The 22,613-nt window shown below is 49.7% G+C and overlaps 1 protein-coding gene across 1 annotated transcript in view; it reads left to right on the forward strand.

Moving 5' to 3' along the window:
* Window positions 1-16,793: 16,793 nt before the first annotated feature.
* The window catches only part of IGDCC4 (immunoglobulin superfamily DCC subclass member 4), a 38,543-nt gene continuing 32,723 nt past the window's right edge, over window positions 16,794-22,613 (forward strand). The window contains exon 1 of the mRNA XM_055319989.1: window positions 16,794-16,866. Coding sequence (XP_055175964.1) covers window positions 16,797-16,866 — 70 coding nt within the window. The 5' untranslated portion in view covers window positions 16,794-16,796. The remainder of the gene's footprint in view (window positions 16,867-22,613) is intronic.

Here is a 22,613-nt window from a genome sequence, read left to right on the forward strand (position 1 = left end):
AAACCCCAATATCAAGAGTTGTGTGGTCTACCGACTGAGCCAGTCAGGCGCCCCAGGGTCTTAAATCTTTGTGTACAGAAATGATTAAAAATAAAGATGATCTTTGGATACCTCGGTGGCTCCGTTGGTTGAACATCTGACTGGATTTCAGCTCAGGTCGGGATCTCAGGGTCTCTGGGTGGAGCCCACACTCAGTGGAGAGTCTGCTTCTCTCTCTCTCTCTCCCTTCCTCTCCCTCTGCCCCTCCCCCTGTTGTCTCTCTCTTACAAATAAATGAAAAATAAATTTTAAAGATCTTTAAACAGGGCAGTGCTATAGACGAGTGCTTCCTAGCATTTTCACCTCATGACACACATGGCGTTTGTATGGCCCTCCGGGATACACTGAAGGCGCACTAGGTTACCTGTTGCAGCAGGGAGTGACCAGTGAGCACCCCCCCCCCTGCCCCCGGCTTCGTATATCCCATTTACGGCCTTATGGGGGAAACATAGACTACCTTGGTCTCTTTTTTTTCCTCCCTTAAGTTTATTTTTTTTAATCACTACATCCAAAGCAGGGCTCAAATTCATGACCCCAAGATAAGAGTCACATGCTCTTCTGTTGGAACCAGCCAGGTGCCCCTTCCTTGGTGTCTTTAACTCAGCCTAGATCTGTTGCTAACCAGAAATCAGGTTTTTGGGGTGCCTGGCTGGCTCAGTGTGTGTGACTCTAGATCTCAGATTTGTGAGTTTGAGCCACATGTTGGATGTAGAGATTACTTAAAACCTTTCAAAATTAAAAAAAAAAATTTAAGTCAGCTTTCAACCTGGCCATAAGCATCTTGCAAATACTGTACTGGAGGTGCAGGCATCCCCGTGGCTCTAGGGCTCCTATATACCAGAGTCCTGTCAGGGCTGGTGCTATGGCCGTGAAGCCAGTAGACTTCTCTTTAGCCTAACCTCTCTCACTCAATGGTTGAAACAGTGATTGATCCCTTGGTGCTTTAGGGAGAACAGAGGTGAAACAACTGCAGTATGAAAATCCCATGATTGTAATTTTACAATTACAGTTGTAATGGGAATGGAATGGTTTGGAATGGTTTCAGGAACTACCAGGATTTAAACGTTCGTCAGCCTACTTCTGTCCACAGCTCTGGTGCCCTGTGCTTGCTCCCCTGGAAGAGGTTCAGCACCCACTGAACTGGATTAGATGGGCCTCAGCTCTGACTCAGCTGAGTTGTTGAGTTTGCTGTGTGTTCCTTACTGAAAGATACTCTCTCTAAATGGGCTCCCAGACCTGAGTCCTTGAAATAGAAGTGTGGAGAGGGCAGCCCAGGTGGCTCAGCGATTTAGCACCACCTTCGGCCCAGGGTGTGATCCTGGAGACCCAGGATCGAGTCCCACATTGGGCTCCCTGCGTGGAGCCTGCTTCTCTCTCCCTCTGCCACTCTTGCGTTCTTTCTGTCCATGTTTCTCATGAATAAATAAAATCTTTTTTTAAAAAAAGTGTGGAGGGATCCCTGGGTGGCGCAGTGGTTTAGCGCCTGCCTTTGGCCCAGGGCGTGATCCTGGAGATCCAGGATCGAGTCCCACGTCAGGCTCCCGGTGCATGGAGCCTGCTTCTCCCTCTGCCTATGTCTCTGCCTCTCTCTCTCTCTCTCTCTCTCTCTCTCTCTCTCTCTCTCTCTCTCTGACTATCATAAATAAATAAAAATAAAAAAATAAAAATAAAAAAAAATAAATAAAGTGTGGAGAAATAATTCTCCAGTTCCAAGACTCTTCCCCAGCTCCCAGCCCCAAGCTCCTGCTGTCTTCACCCTGCCGAAGTGGTGTAGTTGATTTTAACATTCTAGGTGATAATTCTCTGCAGGAAGGTCCTCTGGCCATGTAGGTTCTAGAAACCACACTGCTCTGTAGAATGACCTCTCCATGCTAGCTGGGTTTCTGGGCATATATGTGGTCATAGTTGCATCCCTCAGCATGCATGTAAATGCTACCATGTGTAGTTCAGTTGGGTGCTTTAGGGAGTGTTGCCTCACCAGTTAATTATTTTGCATTGTCTCAACTGTCCATTCCTCCTCGTGGCTATTACTGTCCTTCCTGCCACAGTCTAGGACCTGTAAGGTCATGGTGGGTAGCTCTCAAACTAGCCTGGGTTGGAGGCGAAGATTAAGAATTCCAACTCAGGGGCACCTGGGTGGTGCAGTTGGCTAAGCATACAACTCTTGGTTTGGGCTCAGGTTGTGATCTCAGGGTGGTGAGATCCAGCCCAGCTTCGGGCTCTCTGCTCATCACGGATTCTGCTGAATAGTTTTTCTCTCCCTCTCCCTCTGCTCCTCCACTCCCTCTCTAAAATAAATAAATCTTTAGGAAAAAAAAAAAAATCCAAGTGATTTTGGGATGCCTGGGTGGCTCAGTTAAGCATCAGACTCATGATCTTGGCGCAGATCTTTTTTTTTTTTTTTTTTTTTTTTAAGATTTTAGTTATTTATTCATGAGAGACCCAGAGAAGCAGAGACACAGGCAGAGGGTGAAGCAGGCTCCATGCAGGGAGTCTGATGTGGGACTCATGCCTGGGGCCGAAGGCAGACACTCAACCCCTGAGCCACCCAGGCATCCCTTAGCTCAGGTCTTGATCTCAGGGTTGTAAGTTCGGGTCCCACACTGGGCTCCATGCTGGGCATGGAGCCTACTTAAAAAAAATTTTTTTTTAATTTAAAAATTTAAAAGGGCAGCCCGGGTGGCTCAGCGGTTTAGGGCCGCCTTCAGCCCAGGGCCTGATCTTTTTTTAAAAGATTTTATTTATTTATTCATGAGAGACACACACAGAGAGAGACAAAGACACAGGCAGAGGGAGAAGCAGGATGGCAGGAGACCTGATGTGGGACTCGATCCCGGGTCTCCAGGATCATGCCCTGGGCCAAAGGCAGGCGCTAAACCGCTGAACCACCCGGGCATCCCTAAAAAAATTTTTTAAACCATCTGGGTGGTTTAGTCACTTAAGCATCTGCCTTCAGCTCAGGTCTCAGGTCATGATCCCAGGGTCCTGGGATAGAGTCCCTTGTCAGGCTCCCTCCTCAGCGGGAGTCTGCTTTTCCCTCTCCCTCTGCAGCTCCCCCCACTTGTTCTCTCCCTCTCAAATAAGTAAATAAAATCTTTTTTAAAAGTTCCTAACAACTCCAAAGAAGCTGTTCTCAACTTTCATTCAGCAAATGCACAGTAACAATCATGTGCCAGGCCTTTGGTAGGCCACAAAAGAACAGAGGAAGAGGACACAGCCCTTGTCCTTAGTAGGTTCTCAGGACCAACTCACCTCCCACCTCCCTAACACACCCAGCAGGACACTGCCACTTTTTTTTTTTTTTTTTTTTTTTTTTTTTTTTTTATGATAGAGAGAGAGAGAGAGAGAGAGGCAGAGACACAGGCAGAGGGAGAAGCAGGCTCCACGCACCGGGAGCCCGACGTGGGACTCGATCCCGGGTCTCCAGGATCGCACCGTGGGCCAAAGGCAGGCCTAAAGCGCTGCACCACCCAGGGATCCCAACACTGCCACTTTCTTAAATGAACTTTATGTTTTCACATTCCTGCTCTGGTCCCTAATCAAATCCAAGGCCCTAGGATACCTGACCTTTCCTGGCTTTCCCTCACCTAGGCTCTTCAGTCATCACAAGCATCCTGAGGTATTCCTCTTTCAATTAATAGAACATGCACTTTGAGGTCAGACCTAGCTTCCTCTAAGCATCCTACAGAGCTTATGGGAATTTCCCCAAGTGGGATGGCAAAATGATAACAGCATTGGCTTTGGATCCTGGCTTCCACCCTTGCCTTTGCTACTTGCTAGCTTTATGGACTTAGGCATGTTTACATAACATTCTGACCCTCCATTTCCTTAAATATGAAACAGGAATAATCCCAGAAACCTCAACAGATTGTTGTAAGGATTAAATTTGTTTACTGCACTATAAAGTACTTGGTGCCTAGTGTGCAATAAACGTGCTCAGTAAAGCTTATCTCACTTTAACACTTAATTTTACACCATTCTGTTTGTTTCTCAAGTTAGATAACAGACCCTGAGAGTCGGCACTATATTTAAACTTGGCAAGTTCTCCCCATCATACAATCACACCAGAAAGGCTTCTTAGATACTTGAGTATCAAACAAATTTTTTTAAAGATTGATTGATTGATTGATTGATTGATTGATTGATTTGAGAGAGTGTGAGCAGGGGAGGGGCAGAGGGAGAGGGGGAGAGAGAATCCTAAGCCATCTCCCCTGCTGAGTGAGAAGACCCACGCGGGTGGGGTTTGATCTCACAACTCTGAGATCAGGAACTGAGCCAAAACCAAGAGTCAAATGCTTACCCAACTGAGCCACCCAGGAGCCCCTCAAATAATTTTCAAATGAATATATTTTTAAAAGATTTTATTTATTCATGAGAGGCAGAGACACAGGCAGAGGAGGCAGGCCTCCCTCAAATGAATATTTTGACCTTGCTATTTAGGCTCCTAAGCATCCATCTACCAATTCACTAATAGGACTGCCCCCAAAACACCCCAAATTTTCCCTAAGTTAAGCTTCTAGGACCTCATCTTTGAAATGTCATTGGAATTTTTATTCTTTGTCCCCTACCCATGCTTTAGGCCTGGAGGAGTGTGCTTCTTAGCCTAGTGGCTAAATTTTTTTAAAAATATTTTATTCAGGGATCCCTGGGTGGCGCAGCGGTTTGGCGCCTGCCTTTGGCCCAGGGCGCGATCCTGGAGACCCGGATCGAATCCCACGTCGGGCTCCCGGTGCATGGAGCCTGCTTCTCCCTCTGCCTGTGTCTCTGCCTCTCTCTCTCTCTCTGTGTGACTATCATAAATAAATAAATAAATTAAAAAAAATATTTTATTCAGGGATCCCTGGGTGGCACAGCGGTTTGGCGCCTGCCTTTGGCCCATGGCGCGATCCTGGAGACCCAGGATCGAGTCCCACGTCGGGCTCCCGGTGCATGGAGCCTGCTTCTCCCTCTGCCTGTGTCTCTGCCTCTCTCCCTCTCTCTGTGACTATCATAAATAAATAAAAATTAAAAAAAATATTAAAAAAAATTTTATTCAGTGAATCCCTGGGTGGCTTAGTGGTTTAGTGCTCACTTTTGGCCCAGGCTGTGATCCTGGAGACCTGGGATCGAGTCCCACATCAGGCTCCCTGCAAGGAGCCTGCTTCTTCCTCTGCCTGTGTCTCTGCCTCTCTCTCAATCTGTGTCTCTCATGAATAAATAAATAAAATTTTTAAAAAAATATTTTATTAATTTATTCATGAGACACACAGAGGCAGAGACACAGGCAGAGGGAGAAGCAGGCTCCAGGCAGGAAGCCTGATGCGGGACTCAATCCTGGGACTCCAGGATCAGGCCCTGGGCTGAAGGTGGCCCTAAACCGCCGAGCCCCCCGGGCTGCCCTTTTAAATTAAAAAAAAAAATTTTTTTTAAGATTTTATTTATTTACTCATGAGGACAGAGAGAGAGAGAGAGAGAGGCAGAGACACAGGCAGAGGGAGAGGCAGGCTCCATTGCAGGGAGCCCGATGTGGGACTCGATCCCAGGGCTCCAGGATCACGCCCTGGGCTGAAGGCAGGTGCTAAACCGCTGAGCCACCCAGAGATCCCCTTAAATTTTTAAATAAAAATGTTTTTAAGTAGGCTCCACACCCAGCATGGGCTGAGTCCCAGAGAAGATTGCAAAGCCATACAGCAGTCAAGTGGCAGAGCTGATATCCAAAGTCAGGCTGAGAAACAACTCCCTGAGGTACCAGCAGGTAAGGTGACTCCCTCAAAGTCACAAGACTCGCTGGGAGCTGGACAGAGACACTGGAATAGGATCTCTAGGGCTTCTCCTAAATTTACTAAAATCTAAGATGTTAACCATTTGTAAGGTCCTGATACCAGAAATATAAAAATGTGAATAGGATTGTATTTTTTTTAAATCTTATTTATTTATTCATGAGAGACACAGATTGAAAGAGAGGCAGAGACACAGGCAGAGGCAGAAGCAGGCCCCATGCAGGGAGCCCGACATGGGACTCCATCCCCGGTCTCCAGGATCAGGCCCTGGGCTGAAGGCAGCGCTAAACCGCTGAGCTACCAGGGCTGCCTGGATTGTATTTTAGAATCAAGGAAATATGGTATTTGCCTGAAATCTGAGTTCCTTCAGGGACTGAGCTCATGCTGAGAAAGCATGTACTGGGTGGATCTTGGATATAAATCTCCTTGAACTTGCCCAGAGAAAGAAGGGGGAGCATGGGAAAGACTGGAGAATTTGGAACCTGATAGACTTGGGGTTCAAATCTAACAGTTGTGATCTTGAGTAAGCCCTTTGCTTCTCTAATCTTGGGCAAAGTGGGGTTCTAATACCTCCTTCACCAGGTTGAGGTAAGCTCAGGCGTGGCATGGGATGGGGGCCTGGAGGTGGTTTCTGAAGCTGATATTAGTGCTCCTACCACTGGCCTGGACCCCACCCCTCCAAAGAGTGCAGGGCTGCCAATGGGAGCAGTTCTCTCCAGACCTGAGTTGTCAGGCCCGAGCCCTGGGGAGAAGGTAGATGCTGGGTGGGGAGAGGAATGGGACTCAGCCCCAAGCATCTGGGATGTGAGGAAGGAGGGTGGGTACAGAAGCCTGCCATCAGGGTAACTAGACTGCCTTGGTCTCAGATATTTCCCGCCTGCCTGCCCCATGGCTGCTCATCCAGTATTGCACATTACTAGGATGCAGGGTAAGGCCCTTGGAGGAAGACCATGTTTTGTTTTGTTTTGTTTTAAGATTCTATTTTTTTCATGAGAGACACAGAGAGAGAGAGGCAGAGACACAGGCAGAGAGAGAAGCAGGCCCATGCAGGGAGCTCGATGTGGGACTCGATCCCCAGACCCCAGGATCATGCCCTGAGCCAAAGGCAGATGCCCAACCACTGAGCCACCCCGGCGTCCCAAGGCGTCAGGTTTTACCTGTGAGCAGATAACGCATTGCCCTCTGAGTACCAACTGCTACCATCTATAATGGTGAGCGTCCCGCCACTTACAGGGTATTTCCTCATGACAATGTCTTGTTCAGTTTGATCTCCTAAGCTAACATCAGTTAGGTATGAGTATTATTCCCCCCTCCCCACCCCCGTGGCTTCCCCACCCCGCTCCCCCCAGAAAGAAATTAGAGGTCAGAGAGTTGTATGGCTCTCCCAAGGTCACAGTGCAGAAGTGGAATGCTAATTCTAGCTTCACTGGTTCCATTAGCAAAAAACATGAATTGAACAGCTGCCACGGGCCTGGCTCCTGCTGAGGGATCCAGGGATCTGAGGATGTTCAGAGGAGCCAGACCCATTCTCTGTTCTCAAAAGATTCTGAATCCAGAAGTGGAGATGGCCATGTAAACAAAAGCGGGTGAGCACAAAGAAATAATGCCGAGTGCTGTGTGAGCTCCCAGGAGGCAGAGCAGGACAGCCCTTAGGAGTGGCCTTTGATCTATCCTGACTCCCGCTGAATCACTTCCTGCTGTGTGACCTTGAGCAAGTTACTTAACCTCTCTGTACTTCAGCTTCCTCTTTTATAACCTAGAACTAATGATGGAACGACTTGATGGAGTTGCTACAAGCTCTGATACGAGAAAATGCACGCCAAGCCCCTGGTATCTGGCACACAGCACTCAACAAACTTGGGCTAATATTTTTTCTGGAAGGCTGCACAAAGGAGGTTGCATTTGGATTAGGTCTTAAGGAAAGTTTCCCCAGGTGGGAGGAAGTCATTGCAGGCAAAGAGAAGACTTTACACACAGGTGTGAAGGGATAAAGCAGGATGGTGGGGGACATAGTGGGCACACAGGGAGGTGGGCACCTGAGTGTGACAATGAAAGGAACAGGCAGGAAGGCTAGAGATGGAGTGTGACAGGTCTTGAATAATGAGTGCTAAGGGGGCTCTGCATCTACCCTTAGCTCCTCCGCCTGCTTCATTTCCACAGGCTCAGTATGTCTGAGAGACCACAGGAGAGGGTGGGTCACTGGGTAGACATGCTTTGATGGGGAACATGAGGAGCAAAGAGGTTACTGAGCAGGACGGGCCTGGGGACAAGGCCCTGGCCCCCAGAGGCTGTGGGTGGACACAGTCTCCAGCAGGAGGGGGTGCAGCTTCCAAAGAGGGGTTGATGGGGCGCCTGGCTTGTTCTTTCAGTAGAGCATGCAACTCTTGATCTCGGGGTTATGAGTTCAAGCCCCACATTGAGCATAGAACCTACTTTTTTTTTTATGTATTTATTCATGAGAGACACAAAGAGAGGCAGAGGGAGAAGCAGACTCCATGCGGGGAGCCTGATGTGGGAATCGATCCCAGGACCCCAGGATCACACCCTAGGCTGAAGGCAGATGCTCAACCACTGAGCCACCCAGGCATCCCGTGGCATAAAGCCTACTTAAAGGAAAAGGGGGTGAGGTGGAAAATGTGACCTGTGTCACCTACCTTTCAGTTCTGCTGAAGGCAGTGTGCCCATCCTTTCATGCTCAGCATGTGCAGCTGCAGCAGAGCATCCAGAGCCCCTGGGAGAGAGCAGATCTCAACCCCATGATGCCAATGTGCAGGGGTTTCCATAAAAGGGTACCAGGAAGGAGTCCTCTGAATCCCAGGTTTGCTGGGGCAGGCTGGCCTTGAGCAGAGGTGGGTGTTGAGGAGCAGTGGTTCCCAGCTGTCAAGTGCAGCAAGGCAGTGATGGGAATGGGGCAGTGGATCAGTGTTTGCCTGGATCGCTGAGGAGGAAGGATGATTCAGGATAGGAGGGCATCTGGCCGAACCATACAGAGAATTGTGTCACCTTTTTCTCTTTTTTTTTTTAACATTTACTTTTATCCCAATTTCACAGGCACATAGCTTATAGAGTCAAGTTCTAAAACACCTCGCTAAATAAAATGTATGTGGGGATCCCCGGGTGGCTCAGCGGTTTAGTGCCTACCTTTGGCCCAGGGCGTGATCCTGGAGTCTTGGGATCAAGTCCTACATAGGGCTCCCTGCATGGAGCCTGCTTCTCTCTCTGCCTGTGTCTCAGCCTCTCTCTGCATCTCTCATGAATAAATAAATATAATCTTTTTTTTAAAAGTATGTAATGTTACTGATGTTTTTTTCAGTTTTTATACATTATTTAGTGGCATTTCCACTATGAAAGCTTAGAATGTAACTGTTTTCCTTTCCATTTTCACCAAACACACATTTCCTATCCCCCTCATCTTTTCGGTATAGTTCTATTGTAATTTTACTTAGACCAATATTCAGTGCTTACACATCATAATAACTGTGTAAATGTATTCAGATGTGAGTCATGTAATAAACTTTGAATCATTTTCATTAATGCAGAACTTTGTTTTATCTCATTAATAATTATCTCTCTTTTTTTTTAGATTTTTTTTTATTCATGAGAGAGAGAGAGAGGCAGAGATATAGGCAAAGGGAGAAGCAGGCTCCCTATAGGGAGCCTGATGCGGGACTCCATCGCAGGACCCCAGGATCCCGACCTGAGCCAAAGGCAGACGTTCAACCACTTAGCCACCCAGATGCCCCAATTATTATCTTTTTTTAACTTTTTTTAAGATTTATTTATTTATTCATGATAGACATAGAGAGAGAGAGAGGCAGAGACACAGGAGGAGGGAGAAGCAGGCTCCATGCTGGGAGCCCGAGGTGGGACTCAATCCTGGGACTCCAGGATCAGGCCCTGGACCAAAGGCAGGTGCCAAACCGCTGAGCCACCCAGGGATCCCCCTTTTTAAAAATTTTTTTAAAATATTTTATTTATTTATTCATGAGAGCTACAGAGAGAGAGGTAGAGACAAAGGCAGAGGGATAAGCAGGCTTCCTGGAGGGATCCTGATGAGGGACTCAATCAGGGGACCTGGGATCACACCCTGAGCCAAAGGCAGATGCTCAACCACTGAGCCACCCAGGCATCCTGTATCTCTTTTAAATATATATATTTATTACTAATTCAATCCCAAACTTGTCAACTTTTCCATTGATTTTTCTGTTTTGTTTCATTGACAGCATGTCCGTTGTTTTCGGCAATACATTTTCATTGCTGATATACAACATTTCAGATATTTAATGAATTAAAGAGGTTTAGATTGCCTAGTCTGAGAACAGAGCCATCATTTGTCATGTCGGTTCTTTAGGGAAATGTGTTCTGATTCCCAGGTAATTGTTTTATAAATGTACCATAGGCATGATCACCTGTATTATGCCTGTTTCTGCCTTCAGGGAGCTTTGCAGTGTCATCTGAGACATGAGACTGAGACAAACTAATTATGTAAATAAGGAAATCCCCATATAGGCAGAAATAATACAGTGCCTATTGAGTGGTACAAACAAATGGGTGAGGCCTGGGTGGTCACCTTGAAGGAATGAGACTTGAGTTTTAAGGGATTGTTTTGTTTTGTTTTAAAGATTTATTTATTTATTCATGAGAGACACAGAGAGAGAGAGGCAGAGACAGGCAGACGGAGAAACAGGCTCCTCGCAGGGAGCCCGACGTGGGACTCAATCCTGGATCCTGGGATCACGCCCTGAGCCAAAGGCAGATGCTCACTGCTGAGCCACCCAGGTGTCCCAAGACTTATCTCGTTTTTTTTTTTTAAGATTTATTTATTTATTTATTTATTCATTTTATATATATATATATATATATATATATATATATATATATATAGAGAGAGAGAGAGAGAGAGAGAGAGAGAGAGAGAGAGAGAGGCAGAGACACAGGAGGAGGGAGAAGCAGGCTCCATGCCGGGAGGGAGCCCAACGCGGGACTCGATCCTGGGACCCCAGGATCGCGCCCTGGGCCAAAGGCAGGTGCCAAACTGCTAAGCCACCCAGGGATCCCCAAGACTTATCTCTTTTAAAGAGGGAGAGAGAGAAAGGGCATGTGTGAATTGCGGGAGGGGTGGAGGGAGAGAATCTTTAAGCAGACTCCCTGCTAAGCACAAAGCTGGAGGTGGGGCTTAATGTCAGGACCTAAAGATCATGATCTGAGCAGAAACCAAGAGTTGGAGGCTTAACTGACTGACCTACCCAGGCACCCCTAAAGATTTTATTTTTTAAGTAATTTCTATGTCCAACATGAGACTCAAATTCACAACCTTGAGATCAAGCATCAAATGCTCTACTGACTAAGCCAGCCAGTTGCCCCTAAATTGATGTTCTTTAAAACCCTCTTCCCCATTTAAGAAGTGATGCATGCTGATTTTAAAGTAATTGGAAAACAAAAAAAGCACGACTTGTCAATGAACAAGATTATATATCAAATTTGGGGACCAAATGTACATTGAAATCTAACCATATGTTATAGGATCCAAAGAAGACAAAACTTGCTTTCATGTTATGATTACATACTGTGCTAAAATAAAAAGCTTTAGCATTTTTTACTTTTTAAAAATATTTTATTTATTTATTCATGAGAGACACAGATTGAGAGAGAGAGGCAGAGACACACACAGGCAGAGGAAGAAGCAGGCTCCATGCAGGGAGCCTGATGTGGGACTGGATCCCGGGTCTCCAGGAGCACGCCCTGGGCTGAAGGCGGGCACTAAACTGCTAAGCCGCCCAGGGATTCCCGCATTTTTGACTTTTATATTTATTTCTGAAATGTGAACTAAAAGATTTTGGGATCTATTGGGAAGTACTTCTTTATAAATAACATTGTAGATACAATGGGTCTGCCTTTCTGGTAAACAAAAAGCCAGATGAGATTGAATTATCATTAAATTTTATTTTTAAACATTGGCTTAGAATATTAGTACTAATGACTTTTTTTTAAAGATTTTATTTATTTATTTATTCATGAGAGACACACACAGAGAGAGGCAGAGACATAGGCAAAGGGAGAAACAGGCTCCCTGTGGGAAGCCTGATGCAGGACTTGATCCTAGGACCCTGGGATCAAAACCTGAGCCAAAGGCAGTTGCTCAACCACTGAGGCTCCCAGGTGCCCCAGACTAATGACTTTTTAATTAAAAAACTATATTATTCTTTTCCAATGAGGATCAACTTGAGGCAAATTTGCAAAATTATCATTCTCTCCTCAGCATCAGGTTTTTGTAGTATAGCTAACAATGCTCTTCCTACTTCCTCATGGTCCAATATGGCTATAAGTTGAACAATATATAAATAACTAAGATTAACAACCATTTAACCTCTTTCAGGGTACGTGGAAAAAAACCCCAAAACCATGACAATGGCTAATGATGTTCACCTGAGCATGCTCATTAGCTATCTGTGGTCATCCACTCATGAGCACCCCATACATCATTGGAGGTATTCCATGTCACTATTTGAAAGGGGAATATAATACAATATTTATTGATTGGAAAAGAAATTAAGATGGGTACCATATTCACTTTTAATGGTGTGAACTCTTTGGAACTCCTCCTGAAATGTGCATCAGACCCCAGCCCTCTTATTTTTCTCAATGATGAAGGTGAGGCCCAGAGAGAGAAAGGAAGTTGTGCAAAGTCATGAACAAGCAGCAGGACAAGGACCGTGGCTCTTACTCCTTACGCTGGATTTGGCCATCCTGAGCTTCTTACATTTCATATCTACTCCCTACCATGGCCTGTGTGCTGAAATATGAATACAGAGAAGTTAACTGGTTTTTTTGCATGTAGCTTACGGATTTAGTGATACTCTTTATATAATGACACCTTGTTCATTTACTCATTCAATGGACGGTTGAATCATCAACTGCTCACTAGGGAGCAGTACATGGCCTGCCCCATCTAACCCTAGCCCTCTTGTTTGGCTTTATCTTCCACTCTGCCATCCTGCCCAGTTCATAACTCCCATATTCTACTTACACTGGTTCAGGTATTTATTTCCTCCAGAAGCCTTTCCTTCTTCCCTCTGGGTCCAGCCTCGATGGCCCTCCTTCCTATATCCCATCACAGCCTATACCACACAGTATTAGAGTTGCCTGCCTACCTGTCTGTCTCCCTTATGGTGCTAGGCTAAGCACCATGCACGCAAGTATCTTGTTCACCACTATGCTTCTAGGGCCCAGAGCAGAGGCTGACCTGTAAGGGGTGGTCCATGGATATCTGTGCAGTTAACTATTGGATCTGCCATTTCCTGTGCTCTCAGACCACTGGGCTTCCACAGAGCATGTTTCTCCACTCACTGTCAGTTCTACCTTCCTTAAATTGTCAAGACCCAGGTCAAACATCTGCAACAATCAATAGTTCTGTGAAGCCTTCTTTCTCACCCGCTCCCCCTCCACACACACTCACACACACACACACACCACATTCCCTCCTCTTTTCCCCATTCTCCCTGCCATCCCATGTCACTCAGAACACTACTGTCCCTGGGGGCAGTGACTTGTATCTTTTACCTTGGTCCCCTGACACCTACACAGTGCCAGGGACTGGTCTAGCTGCTTAGAATTCAGCAGGGAACCTAGCAGACCAAAATCCCTGTCTTCACGAAGTCCTCATTCTGTTGAGTGGACAGACTATGAATAAAATAAGTAAAATGTATAGCATGTTAGAAAGAATGGGCACATTATGAGGACAGGAGGGGTGGGGGAGGCAGAGTTCCAGACTGAACTAGGTGGGTAAAGTCCTAGAGGATGGAAGGAGGGAGTTGGACACTGGAAGACTTCTCATCATTAAAAGGCTCTGGCTTTCAGGGTGCATGGGTAGCTCAGTCGATTGAGCATCTGACTCTTGATTTTGGCTCAGGTCATGATCTCAGGGTCATGGGATGGAGCCCTGCAAGGCAAGTCCTCAGGGGGGAGTCTGCTGGAGATTCTTTCTCTCTCTTTCCCTCTCCCTCTGCCCCTCCCCATTCTTGTGTTTACACTCTCTCTAATAAATAAACAGTTTTTTTTTTAAAGAAAGACTTTGCCTTTTGCTCTGAAATGGAAGGTATTGGTGGGTTTTGAGCAGACAGGTGACATGATCTTGTGCACATCTTAACAGGATGACTTGTGTTGTACTGGGAAGAGACTGAAGGGCACAACGACAGAGAAAAGGAGATCTACAAGGGGACTCCTGCAATGACCCAGGTGAGAGGTGATAGTACTTAGATCAGCTGGTAGCAGGAAGGATGGCACTGCTAGGACCTGAGAAGGAGGACCGTGGGAGGCACCATTTTAACAGGGAAGATCGGGACTGCGTTTTGGACATATCACATTGAGATGCCTATTAGAAAGCCAATGGAGGGGATCCCTGGGTGGCTCAGCGGTTTGGCACCTGCCTTTGGCCCAGGACTTGATCCTGGAGTCCCGGGATGGAGTCCCACATCGGGCTCCTGGCATGGAGCCTGCTTCTCCCTCTGCCTGTGCCTCTGTCTCTCTCTCTCCCTATGTCTATCATGAATAAATAAAAATTAAATCTTTAAAAAAAATTTAAAAAGAATTAAAAAAAAAAAAGAAAGAAAGAAAGCCAATGGAAATACTGAGCAGGTGGCAGGATGTATAAGTCTGGGGTTTAGGGGAGATGATCCAGACTGAAAGTATGTATTTGGGCATCTTCAGCATAAAGATGTCATTTAAGCTCTTTTCCTTCCTGGCTGCCTGAAGTTCGGCCATCATCATGAACCACACAGTAACAATGTGGACCAGGAAGTTCGTGACCAACAGAGTACTTCAGCAGAAACAAATAGTCATTGATGTTCCTCACCCTGGAAAGGCAGAAATTCGGGAAAAACTAGACAAAATGTACAAGACCACGCCAGATGTCATCTTCGTATTTGGATTCAGAACCCGTTTTGGTGGTGGCAAGACACCTGGCTTTGGCATGACTTACGATCCCTTGGATTATACAAAGAAAACTGAACCCAAACCTCAACGTCCAAGACGTTGCAACGTCCATGACCTGTATGCAAAGAAAAAGATATCAAGAACACCCCAAAAGAATGCTAGAATGCAGAAAGTCGGGGGGACTAGATGAACCCGTGTTGGTGCTGGCAAAAGTGAGCTGGAGATTGGACAACGATTCTGCAGTGACTTTTTCTGTGGTATGGTGCAGATTTTTCTTTTCCTTTCTTTTCTTTTTATTTTTTTTTGAAGGATTGTATTTATTTATTCATGAGAGACACACACAGAGAGAGAGGCAGAGACATAGGCAGAGGGAAGAGAAGAGGTTCCATGCAGGGAGCCCGATGTGGGACTTGATGCTGGGTCTCCAGGATCACGCCCTGGGCTAAAGGCAGGCGCTAAACCGCTGAGCCACCCAGGCGTTCCTCGTGCAGCTTTTTCATGAGAATAGAAATTTATTTATTTATTTATTTATTTATTTATTTATTTGAGAATAGAACTTTAAAAAAAATGTCATTTAAAGCTTTAGTGGCCAAGTGAGATCACTAAAAGAAGCAAGTTGAGGCTTGGGATGCTCACCCAAGTCAAATGCTGCTGATGGGCCTGACAATGAATATACAGTCAGACTCTGTTAGATCTGCAAAGGACAGGTGATCACTAAGAATAACTAGCAACAGGGATCCTGGGTGGCTCAGTGGTTGAGCATCTGCCTTCAGCTCAGGGCATGATCCTGGAATCTCCCAATGGAGTCCCACATCAGGCTCTCTGCATGGAACCTCTTCTCTTCCCTCTGCCTATGTCTCTGCCTCTCTCTGTGTGTGTGTCTCTCAAGAATAAATAAACAAAATCTTTCTTTTTTAAAAAAAAAAAAAAGGATAACTAGCAACAAATGGGTTAGACACCTACCAGGTACACAGACAAAATGACTAAGCCATGGGAACATCAGAGGCCTAAGGAATGAAAAATCATGTCATCTTGGGCTTGGAAGAGAACTTATATATAGGTCATTTAATCTGAGCTCCTCTCCCTATCCTAGCCTGAGGTCGAATCCCTACTTCTAGAACAAGAAACATTTGTGCAGATATTGGAAAAACCAGTCTGGCCAAGGGCAGGAAAGGCATCATTGAAGAAATGAGTGGGAAATGACCTTCCGAGTCTGAAAACCAGGGTTCTGATCCTGTATCTGCCGCTCCCTAGCCTCATGTCCTTAGGGGAGTCACTTCACCTCCTCCATCCTCAGGTTCCCCGTGTGTACAATGGGCGCAATCCAACTTTCCTTATCCCTCGCCGGGTCGTGGCAGGTCTAGATGCGGTAGGGCTTGGGGTAGGGCACGCTCGCCTGGCTTGATGACTGCAGGAGCAAGAGGAGGCCAGGAGACGTCTGCAGCTCGGGCTGGCCGTGGCAATGGGGATGCGGAGGGTACTGTCCTGTCCCCAGCGAGCTTCCCGCTGCAGCCGGGGGAGCAGCTTCCCGGGATTCGGGCCGGGATCTGGGCCGGGGGGCCCTGGGCTCGCGCGGCAAGGCGGGCCAGCGGGACAGCGACCCTGACTCTGCCTCCGCGGAGCCTGGAACCGGGAGGGAGGCGACCCTGGAGCAGCGACAGGGAAGAGAAACGGACGCCCCGAGGCGGAAAGAGACGCCGGGACCGGGAGTCCAAGACACACGCGGAGCCCGGAGCGGGCGCCCCGGGGCGCGCGAGGCGGGGCGCGCGGGGGCGCGGGGGCGCGGGCCCGGGGGTCCCCGGAGGGCCCGGCGGCCGCACTCGCCCGGCGCCCCCGCCCGCCCCGGCCGCTCGCCCAAGATGGCGATGGAGGGGCGGGCGAGGCGGCGGCAGCCCCGGCCCCCGCGCCGGCCCCCGCTCGGGCCCGGGCCCCCGAGGCCGCGCCCCCGCCCGCGGCGCCGCGCCTCTCCGGGCCACTGACGCCCGGCGCGCCCTCCCCCGGCGGCGGCGGCCGAGGCGCGGGGCGGCGGCGGCGGCGGCGGCGGCGGCGGCCGGGCGGGCGGGCCCCATGGCGCGGGGGGACGCCGGCCGCGGCGGCGGGCTCGTGGCGCTGACCCTGTGCCTGCTGGCGGCGCGCGGTAAGGGGGCGGCGGCGGCGGCGGGGGGGGGGGCTGCGCGGCCCGGGCTGTGCGGGCCGGTGCGGGAGGGGCGGGCGGGCGGGCGGCGGGGTCCCGCGCGGCCCGCCCCGGGGTCCGCGAGCTGCGGCGGGGCCGGGCCGGGCCGGGCCGGGCCGGGGCGGGGGTGCGCGGACTTGGCCGCGGCGGGGGCGCCCCTGGTTTGCGGAGCGTGAGCCTGAGCGCGCGGAGCGGGGCCCGGGCTCGTGCGGCCCGAGTGTCCGCAGTGCGTGTCGCGGCCGCGGGCCCGGGCTGCGGCTCTGGGTCGCCCGCGCGTGTGCCTGGCTTGAGAGTGTGTGGAAGAGGAGGGGTGTGTGTGTGTGTGTGTGTGTGTGTGTGTGTGTGTGTGTCGGCACCTCCATTGGTGTCGGGATCGTGTGTGATTGTGTTCATGGGGCTGAGCTAAGTATTTGGCCTTGGCTTCTGGGGAGTGTCCTTGCCCGGGGCGGGCGGTCCGGGATTGACCGGGGGTCGCGGTGACACCACACTCAACTTTGCCCGGTGGGTGTGGCCCCCGGGGCGCGGGGCTGGTCCCCGGCGCGCCCCCAGCCCGGGGCTCGGAGGGCCGGGGGAGGGGGCAGGAAACCAGTTGCTTTCGTGGACTCGTCCTGCCCTCGCCCTCGCGCTGGGACGCGTGTCGCTCCCGCCCCCCGCGCCGGGGGCAGGTCCGGGAAGCGCTGACCGGGCCCGCGGGGCCTCCTCGCAGCGCCCCCCGCTCAGGGCCGCGTGGGGGGGTAGGACAGGCGTCCGGGCCCGAGGAGGAGCTGGGGCTGGGGTGCTCGGCGCCCAGTGCTCGGCGCCCGGGGCTCCGTCCCCCAGCGCAGCGCTCGGCCCTCCCCGCTGTGCGCGTCGGGGCCCGGCCCCCGGGGAAGGTGGGTGGCAGGGCTGGGGCGGGGGATGGGCTGCCCGCTTTGTTCGCCTAGTTCTTGCCTTCGCAGCCGAGGGGGGAGCTGAGGATGTGTCCGGGGCGAGTCGGGGAGGGACTTGGAGGTGGGGGTGGGGAGGGGGGATTTCTCTCCAGCTGCTGCGGCTTTCCAGAGAGACTGAGCCAGGCCACGTGGGAGGGAGGCAGGGACGGCGGAGCGGGGCAGGAGCCTCCTCCGGCCAGCCCCAGGCCCATCTCCAGGAAACCCAAAGAGCGGGTGGGAAAGTGCCGGCCAAAGCTCGGACCCCCTCAATCCGGACAAAGACACGCCCCTCTCCTGCCCGGATTTGGGACGCGGGAATTGTCAGGTGGAGGGGGCGGGCAAGTGCAGGGGAGGCCCCAGTCCTCCCGGAGCTCCGGGGATTAAGGAATAGTTGTGCCTGCTACCCTCTTAGGCTCTTCCAAGAGCTCCAGGGACGGGCTCGGGGTCACCCAGCCTAGCGGGGTGAGGGCGGGGAACCCGGCTCTCATTATGCTTTACGGGTGGGGCCTCCTGCGAGGGGCTCGGTTTGCGTGGGCGACCTGGTCTCTCCCTGCTCTCCAGGGGCAGGGCCCCAGCTGGGGCTCCCCTGGCAGCCAGTGTGCATGGCTAAAGCAGGGAGGCTCCTGGCCCTCAGTCCCCCAAAGCCTAACAGGCCTTGAGACAGCCCTGTAGAGTTCTCATGGGCCATCCTGATCTGGACCAAGGTCACTTATTCATTCATTCATTCATTCATTCAACAAATATTTACTGAGCACCCTTTTTAATTAGCATGTGCCTGGTGCCTGGAATATAATAAATAAGGAGACAGACCTTGTCTCTGGTGCAGACCTTGCAGTCTGATGTGGGGAGGGGGGAGTCTGACAGGTGATCAGGAAAGGTCAGGAAAGGCATCCTGCAGGAAGTGACAAATAATAGAGCCCAATGCAGAGGGTCAGTTAGCCCCGTAGAAGGCCAGTGATGATGGGCAACGTTTTTCAAAGTGAACTGACATATGGGCACTCGGAGGTGACTTCGTTTAGGCCACTGAATGAAGCTAATTCCGGCTGGAGTTTAGAGCACAGGGGTGAGAGTAAGGGAGGTTGGAGGGGGATGGGACAGGGGCCAAGAAGTGTAGTGAGAAGGCTGAAGGGGAGGGGGGGCTGGGCTCTTGAAGGTCTTTATAAGTCCCACTGAGCTTTCTAGCCTGAAAGCCCCCAGTGAGCCCTTGGCAAGTTTTAAGATCAGCTTTGCATCAGCTCAACGCAGCCAGCCTGGAGATCCGGTTGGGCTGGAGGCAGGATGCTCCAGCTTCTTGGGAGGCTGTTGTAGTATTCCAGAAAAGAGGATGGTGGCAACAAGCGTGTAGTGGCCGTTGGTGTGGCCAGGATAGCTGGCTTCTAGAGATATTTAGTAAGTAGAATCAGTAGGATCTGAGGATAGGCTGAGTTTGCAGGGAGGAGGGAGGAGAAGGTACAGAATAATAGACACTTCAGCAACCTCAGCACGGAAGAATGCAGGGCATCCCCCAACACTGCTCTGGCCAGGGACTGGGAACTGGGGAGACTTACAGGAATGGGATTCCTGTTTGGGGGTGGCGGTAGAATGCGGAGTGCTGGTTTCATCAGTGCAAGAAGTGGGGCTCTTACCTCCACCGAACCAGAATTTAGGGGGGTAGGAATACCAGAGGTCAGTAGCAGGAAGGCTCCAAGAACATCAGAGCTGCTTCCTCCTCACCAGGAAACTCCCTCAACCCCAACCTCTCTCCAGCCCAGAGACTCAGAAGCCCACCTCCCTTCAGTTGGGGTGGCCCCCTCTGACCTGGGGGTGGAGGTAGGAACCAGATCAACCAAGTTTCTCTTAATAGTGACTCTTATCCAGAAGTTACCTAAATCTTCATTGATTTTTTTAGGTACTTTCATGGCCCAGTTCATCACGGGTTATGTGTAAATTAGCAGTTCTTTTTTTTTCTCCTAAAGGTACTTCTTTCAAGTTAAGCTATCTCACGATTAGAGTGTCATCGAATGTCAGCACTGAAGAAATAATTTTTTGAATTTTTATTTAAAGTCTAGTTAATTAACATATACGGTAAATTTGGTTACAGATGTTGAATTTAGTGATTCATCACTTATATATAACACCCAGGGACGCCTGGGTGGCTCCATGGTTGGGCAATCTGCCTTCGGCTCAAGAACGTGATCCTGGAGTTCTGGGATCAAGTCCCACATCGGACTCCTGCATGGAGCCTGCTTCTCCCTCTGCTTATGTCTCTGCCTCTCTCTGTGTCTCTCATGAATAAATAAATAAAATCTTAAAAATAAATAAATAAATAAATAATGTAATGCCCTTCGCCCACTTAGCCCATCCCCCATCCAGCTCCCTAGGAATAATTTTAGCATGGACCCATTTTCCAGATGAGAAAACTGAGTGACTTTGCGAAGTTGCATGGATAGGGACTGAGCTGGGGCTGGAACTAGTCTCTTGGTTCTGGGAGCCATACTTTCCCTGGGTCTGGTATACAAATACCCAAGTTCAGTCTCTCTGCTCCCCCTTCCCCTCACATAAGAAGTTCCCAACTTTGGGCTTGGCCTCCCTCCTTTGGTGTGTCTTGAGTCTGGGCTCTGGAATTCACCCTTCTCTACTCCTCCCCACCCCTAACTCCTGTTCGGCCTCTACTGTTTCTGAGGTACAACAACCAGACTTGACACAGAATTCCAGATGCAGAACAGATGTCATTGCCAGGTGGGCTAGGGGGCTCCCAGCTCCCTGGGGTGTGGGGAGAGGGGAGGAGGAGAAAGAGCAGCTTTGATGGGGAAAGATGCCAGCCCTAGCCTGGCCGGAGGAGGGTGATGGGAGCTGAGACTGGGGAGGAAAATCAAAGAGATAATGTTTGAGAATTAGAATCCTTGTCTTCTGAGCTGACTGGACTGTTAGTTACCTCACTGCTGAGACTGAGTCATCTTCTGGATTTGAGGGGCCTTGGGGTCAGTGAGCTCAGGGAAGCGGAGGCTCAGTAAACTGTCTTTCAGATGCAGACCTGAGCATGTAAGCTGGTGCAGAGCCAAGACTTCTGGATGGTTCAATAAGAGGCTCATTACCCTGTCATATAGTTTGAAGGACAAAGTTCCAGCAAGTGATCAGAGCATACAGGGAGAGAAAGGTGGACCAAGAGAAAGATATTTTGAATCATGTGAGCCATATGGCAGGAGAACAGGTAAGGTAGTGAGCTCCCCAGTCCTGGTTATGTTTAAGTACAGAACTTTTCTTTTCTTTTCTTTTCTTTTCTTTTCTTTTCTTTTCTTTTCTTTTCTTTTCTTTTCTTTCTTTCTTTTTTTAAGATTTTATTTATTCATGATAGACACAGAGCGGCAGAGACATAGGAATAAGGAGAAGCAGGCTCCCTGCAGGGAGCCTGATGCAGGATTCAATCCCAGGACCTCAGAATCACAATCTGAGCTGAAGGCAGATGCTCAACCGCTGAGCCACCCAGGGGCCCCTAAGTAGAGTTTCTTTCAGTGTGAATTTGCTGTTCTTTCTCTGTGCTTTTTAAGCATTTTGTTAAGTGTCTGCTAGTTCCCATATAGGCAGTTTCCACACATATTATTCCCATTATGTCTAGCCCTTAGGGAGTCCTCATAATTTTTACAGATAAGGATATTGAGGCTGGGAAAAGCATAAGGGGCTGTGTCTCCACATGTCCACTTGTGTGTTCAAGGAATATTTATGGAGCCCCTACTGTATACTGAGTGCTGTTTCAAGTACACTGGAGATTTAGAAAGCTGACTAGGACATGATTCTGGGCTCGTTGCCTAATTGGGGAAAAAAGAAAGTAAAAAACCTTGCAGTGACCAAGGTGCTCAGGGTCCTACGGGGCAGAGAAAGGAGAGGCAACTAAATCAGACCCAGGGATGGCATAGCTACTGTAAGGAGAGGGAACAGCAGTGCGCTTTCAGAGAAAGTGGTTTGGCCTGGTGGGGCCGGAGGGATGCAGGGATGGGATCAGGAGGTAGGCAGGGGCTGAGTGTGGCTTTGCTGTCAAGTCCACTGAGGCTGGGCCTCTCAGGATCACAGATGAAGGGAACTATGTGGCCTTCCCTATGTCCCAGGCAACTGTTCCTAAAGTCTCCTTCCAGCTGTTGGTGGGAGGGGCTTAGTGTGCGGTGAGGGAGGCACAGCCAACATGGAGGGGGAGGGGATCTGGAAGACACTGACTTGGGTCTCCTGGGAAAAGAGAGTGTTGATGGGGTCATGGAGAAATGCCCCTACACTGAGAACAAGTTGTAAATACGTTGGGGCCTGAAATTCAGAAGTGACGAGGCATTGATGTTTGTGGTGAGTTGTTGGCTTAATGAAGGAGATGGCTAGGCTTGGTTCCCCTTCCCCACCCATTGTCCCCTTTCCTGAGAGTTCACTGGAAAATGGAACCCTGGCTTACACCAGGCCCCACGAACCCCACAAAACAGCACTGAGCTAACCCTGGGGCTCAGCAGCGAATCTCCTTTCTCTCTGGGTTCTTTTTTTTTTTTTTTTAAAGATTTTATTTATTCATTCATGAGAGACACACAGAGAGAGAGAGGCAGAGACACAGGCAGAGGGAGAAGCAGGCTCCATGCAGGGAGCCCGACGTGGGACTCGATCCCGGACTCCAGGACCACACCCTGGGCTGAAGGCAGGCACTAAACTGCTGAGCTATCCAGGGATCCCCCTCTCTCTGGGTTCTAACTGGCCTCATAAAATCTAATTTATCCTATAGGTGGGTAAAATAATCTGTTAGGAAAAGATTGAGAGATAGCCTCAGGTCTCCCAAGTACAGAAACTCTGAGTCTG

Source organism: Nyctereutes procyonoides, unplaced genomic scaffold (genome assembly GCF_905146905.1).
Source record: "Nyctereutes procyonoides isolate TBG_1078 unplaced genomic scaffold, NYPRO_anot_genome, whole genome shotgun sequence".
Taxonomy (NCBI): Eukaryota; Metazoa; Chordata; class Mammalia; order Carnivora; family Canidae; genus Nyctereutes; species Nyctereutes procyonoides.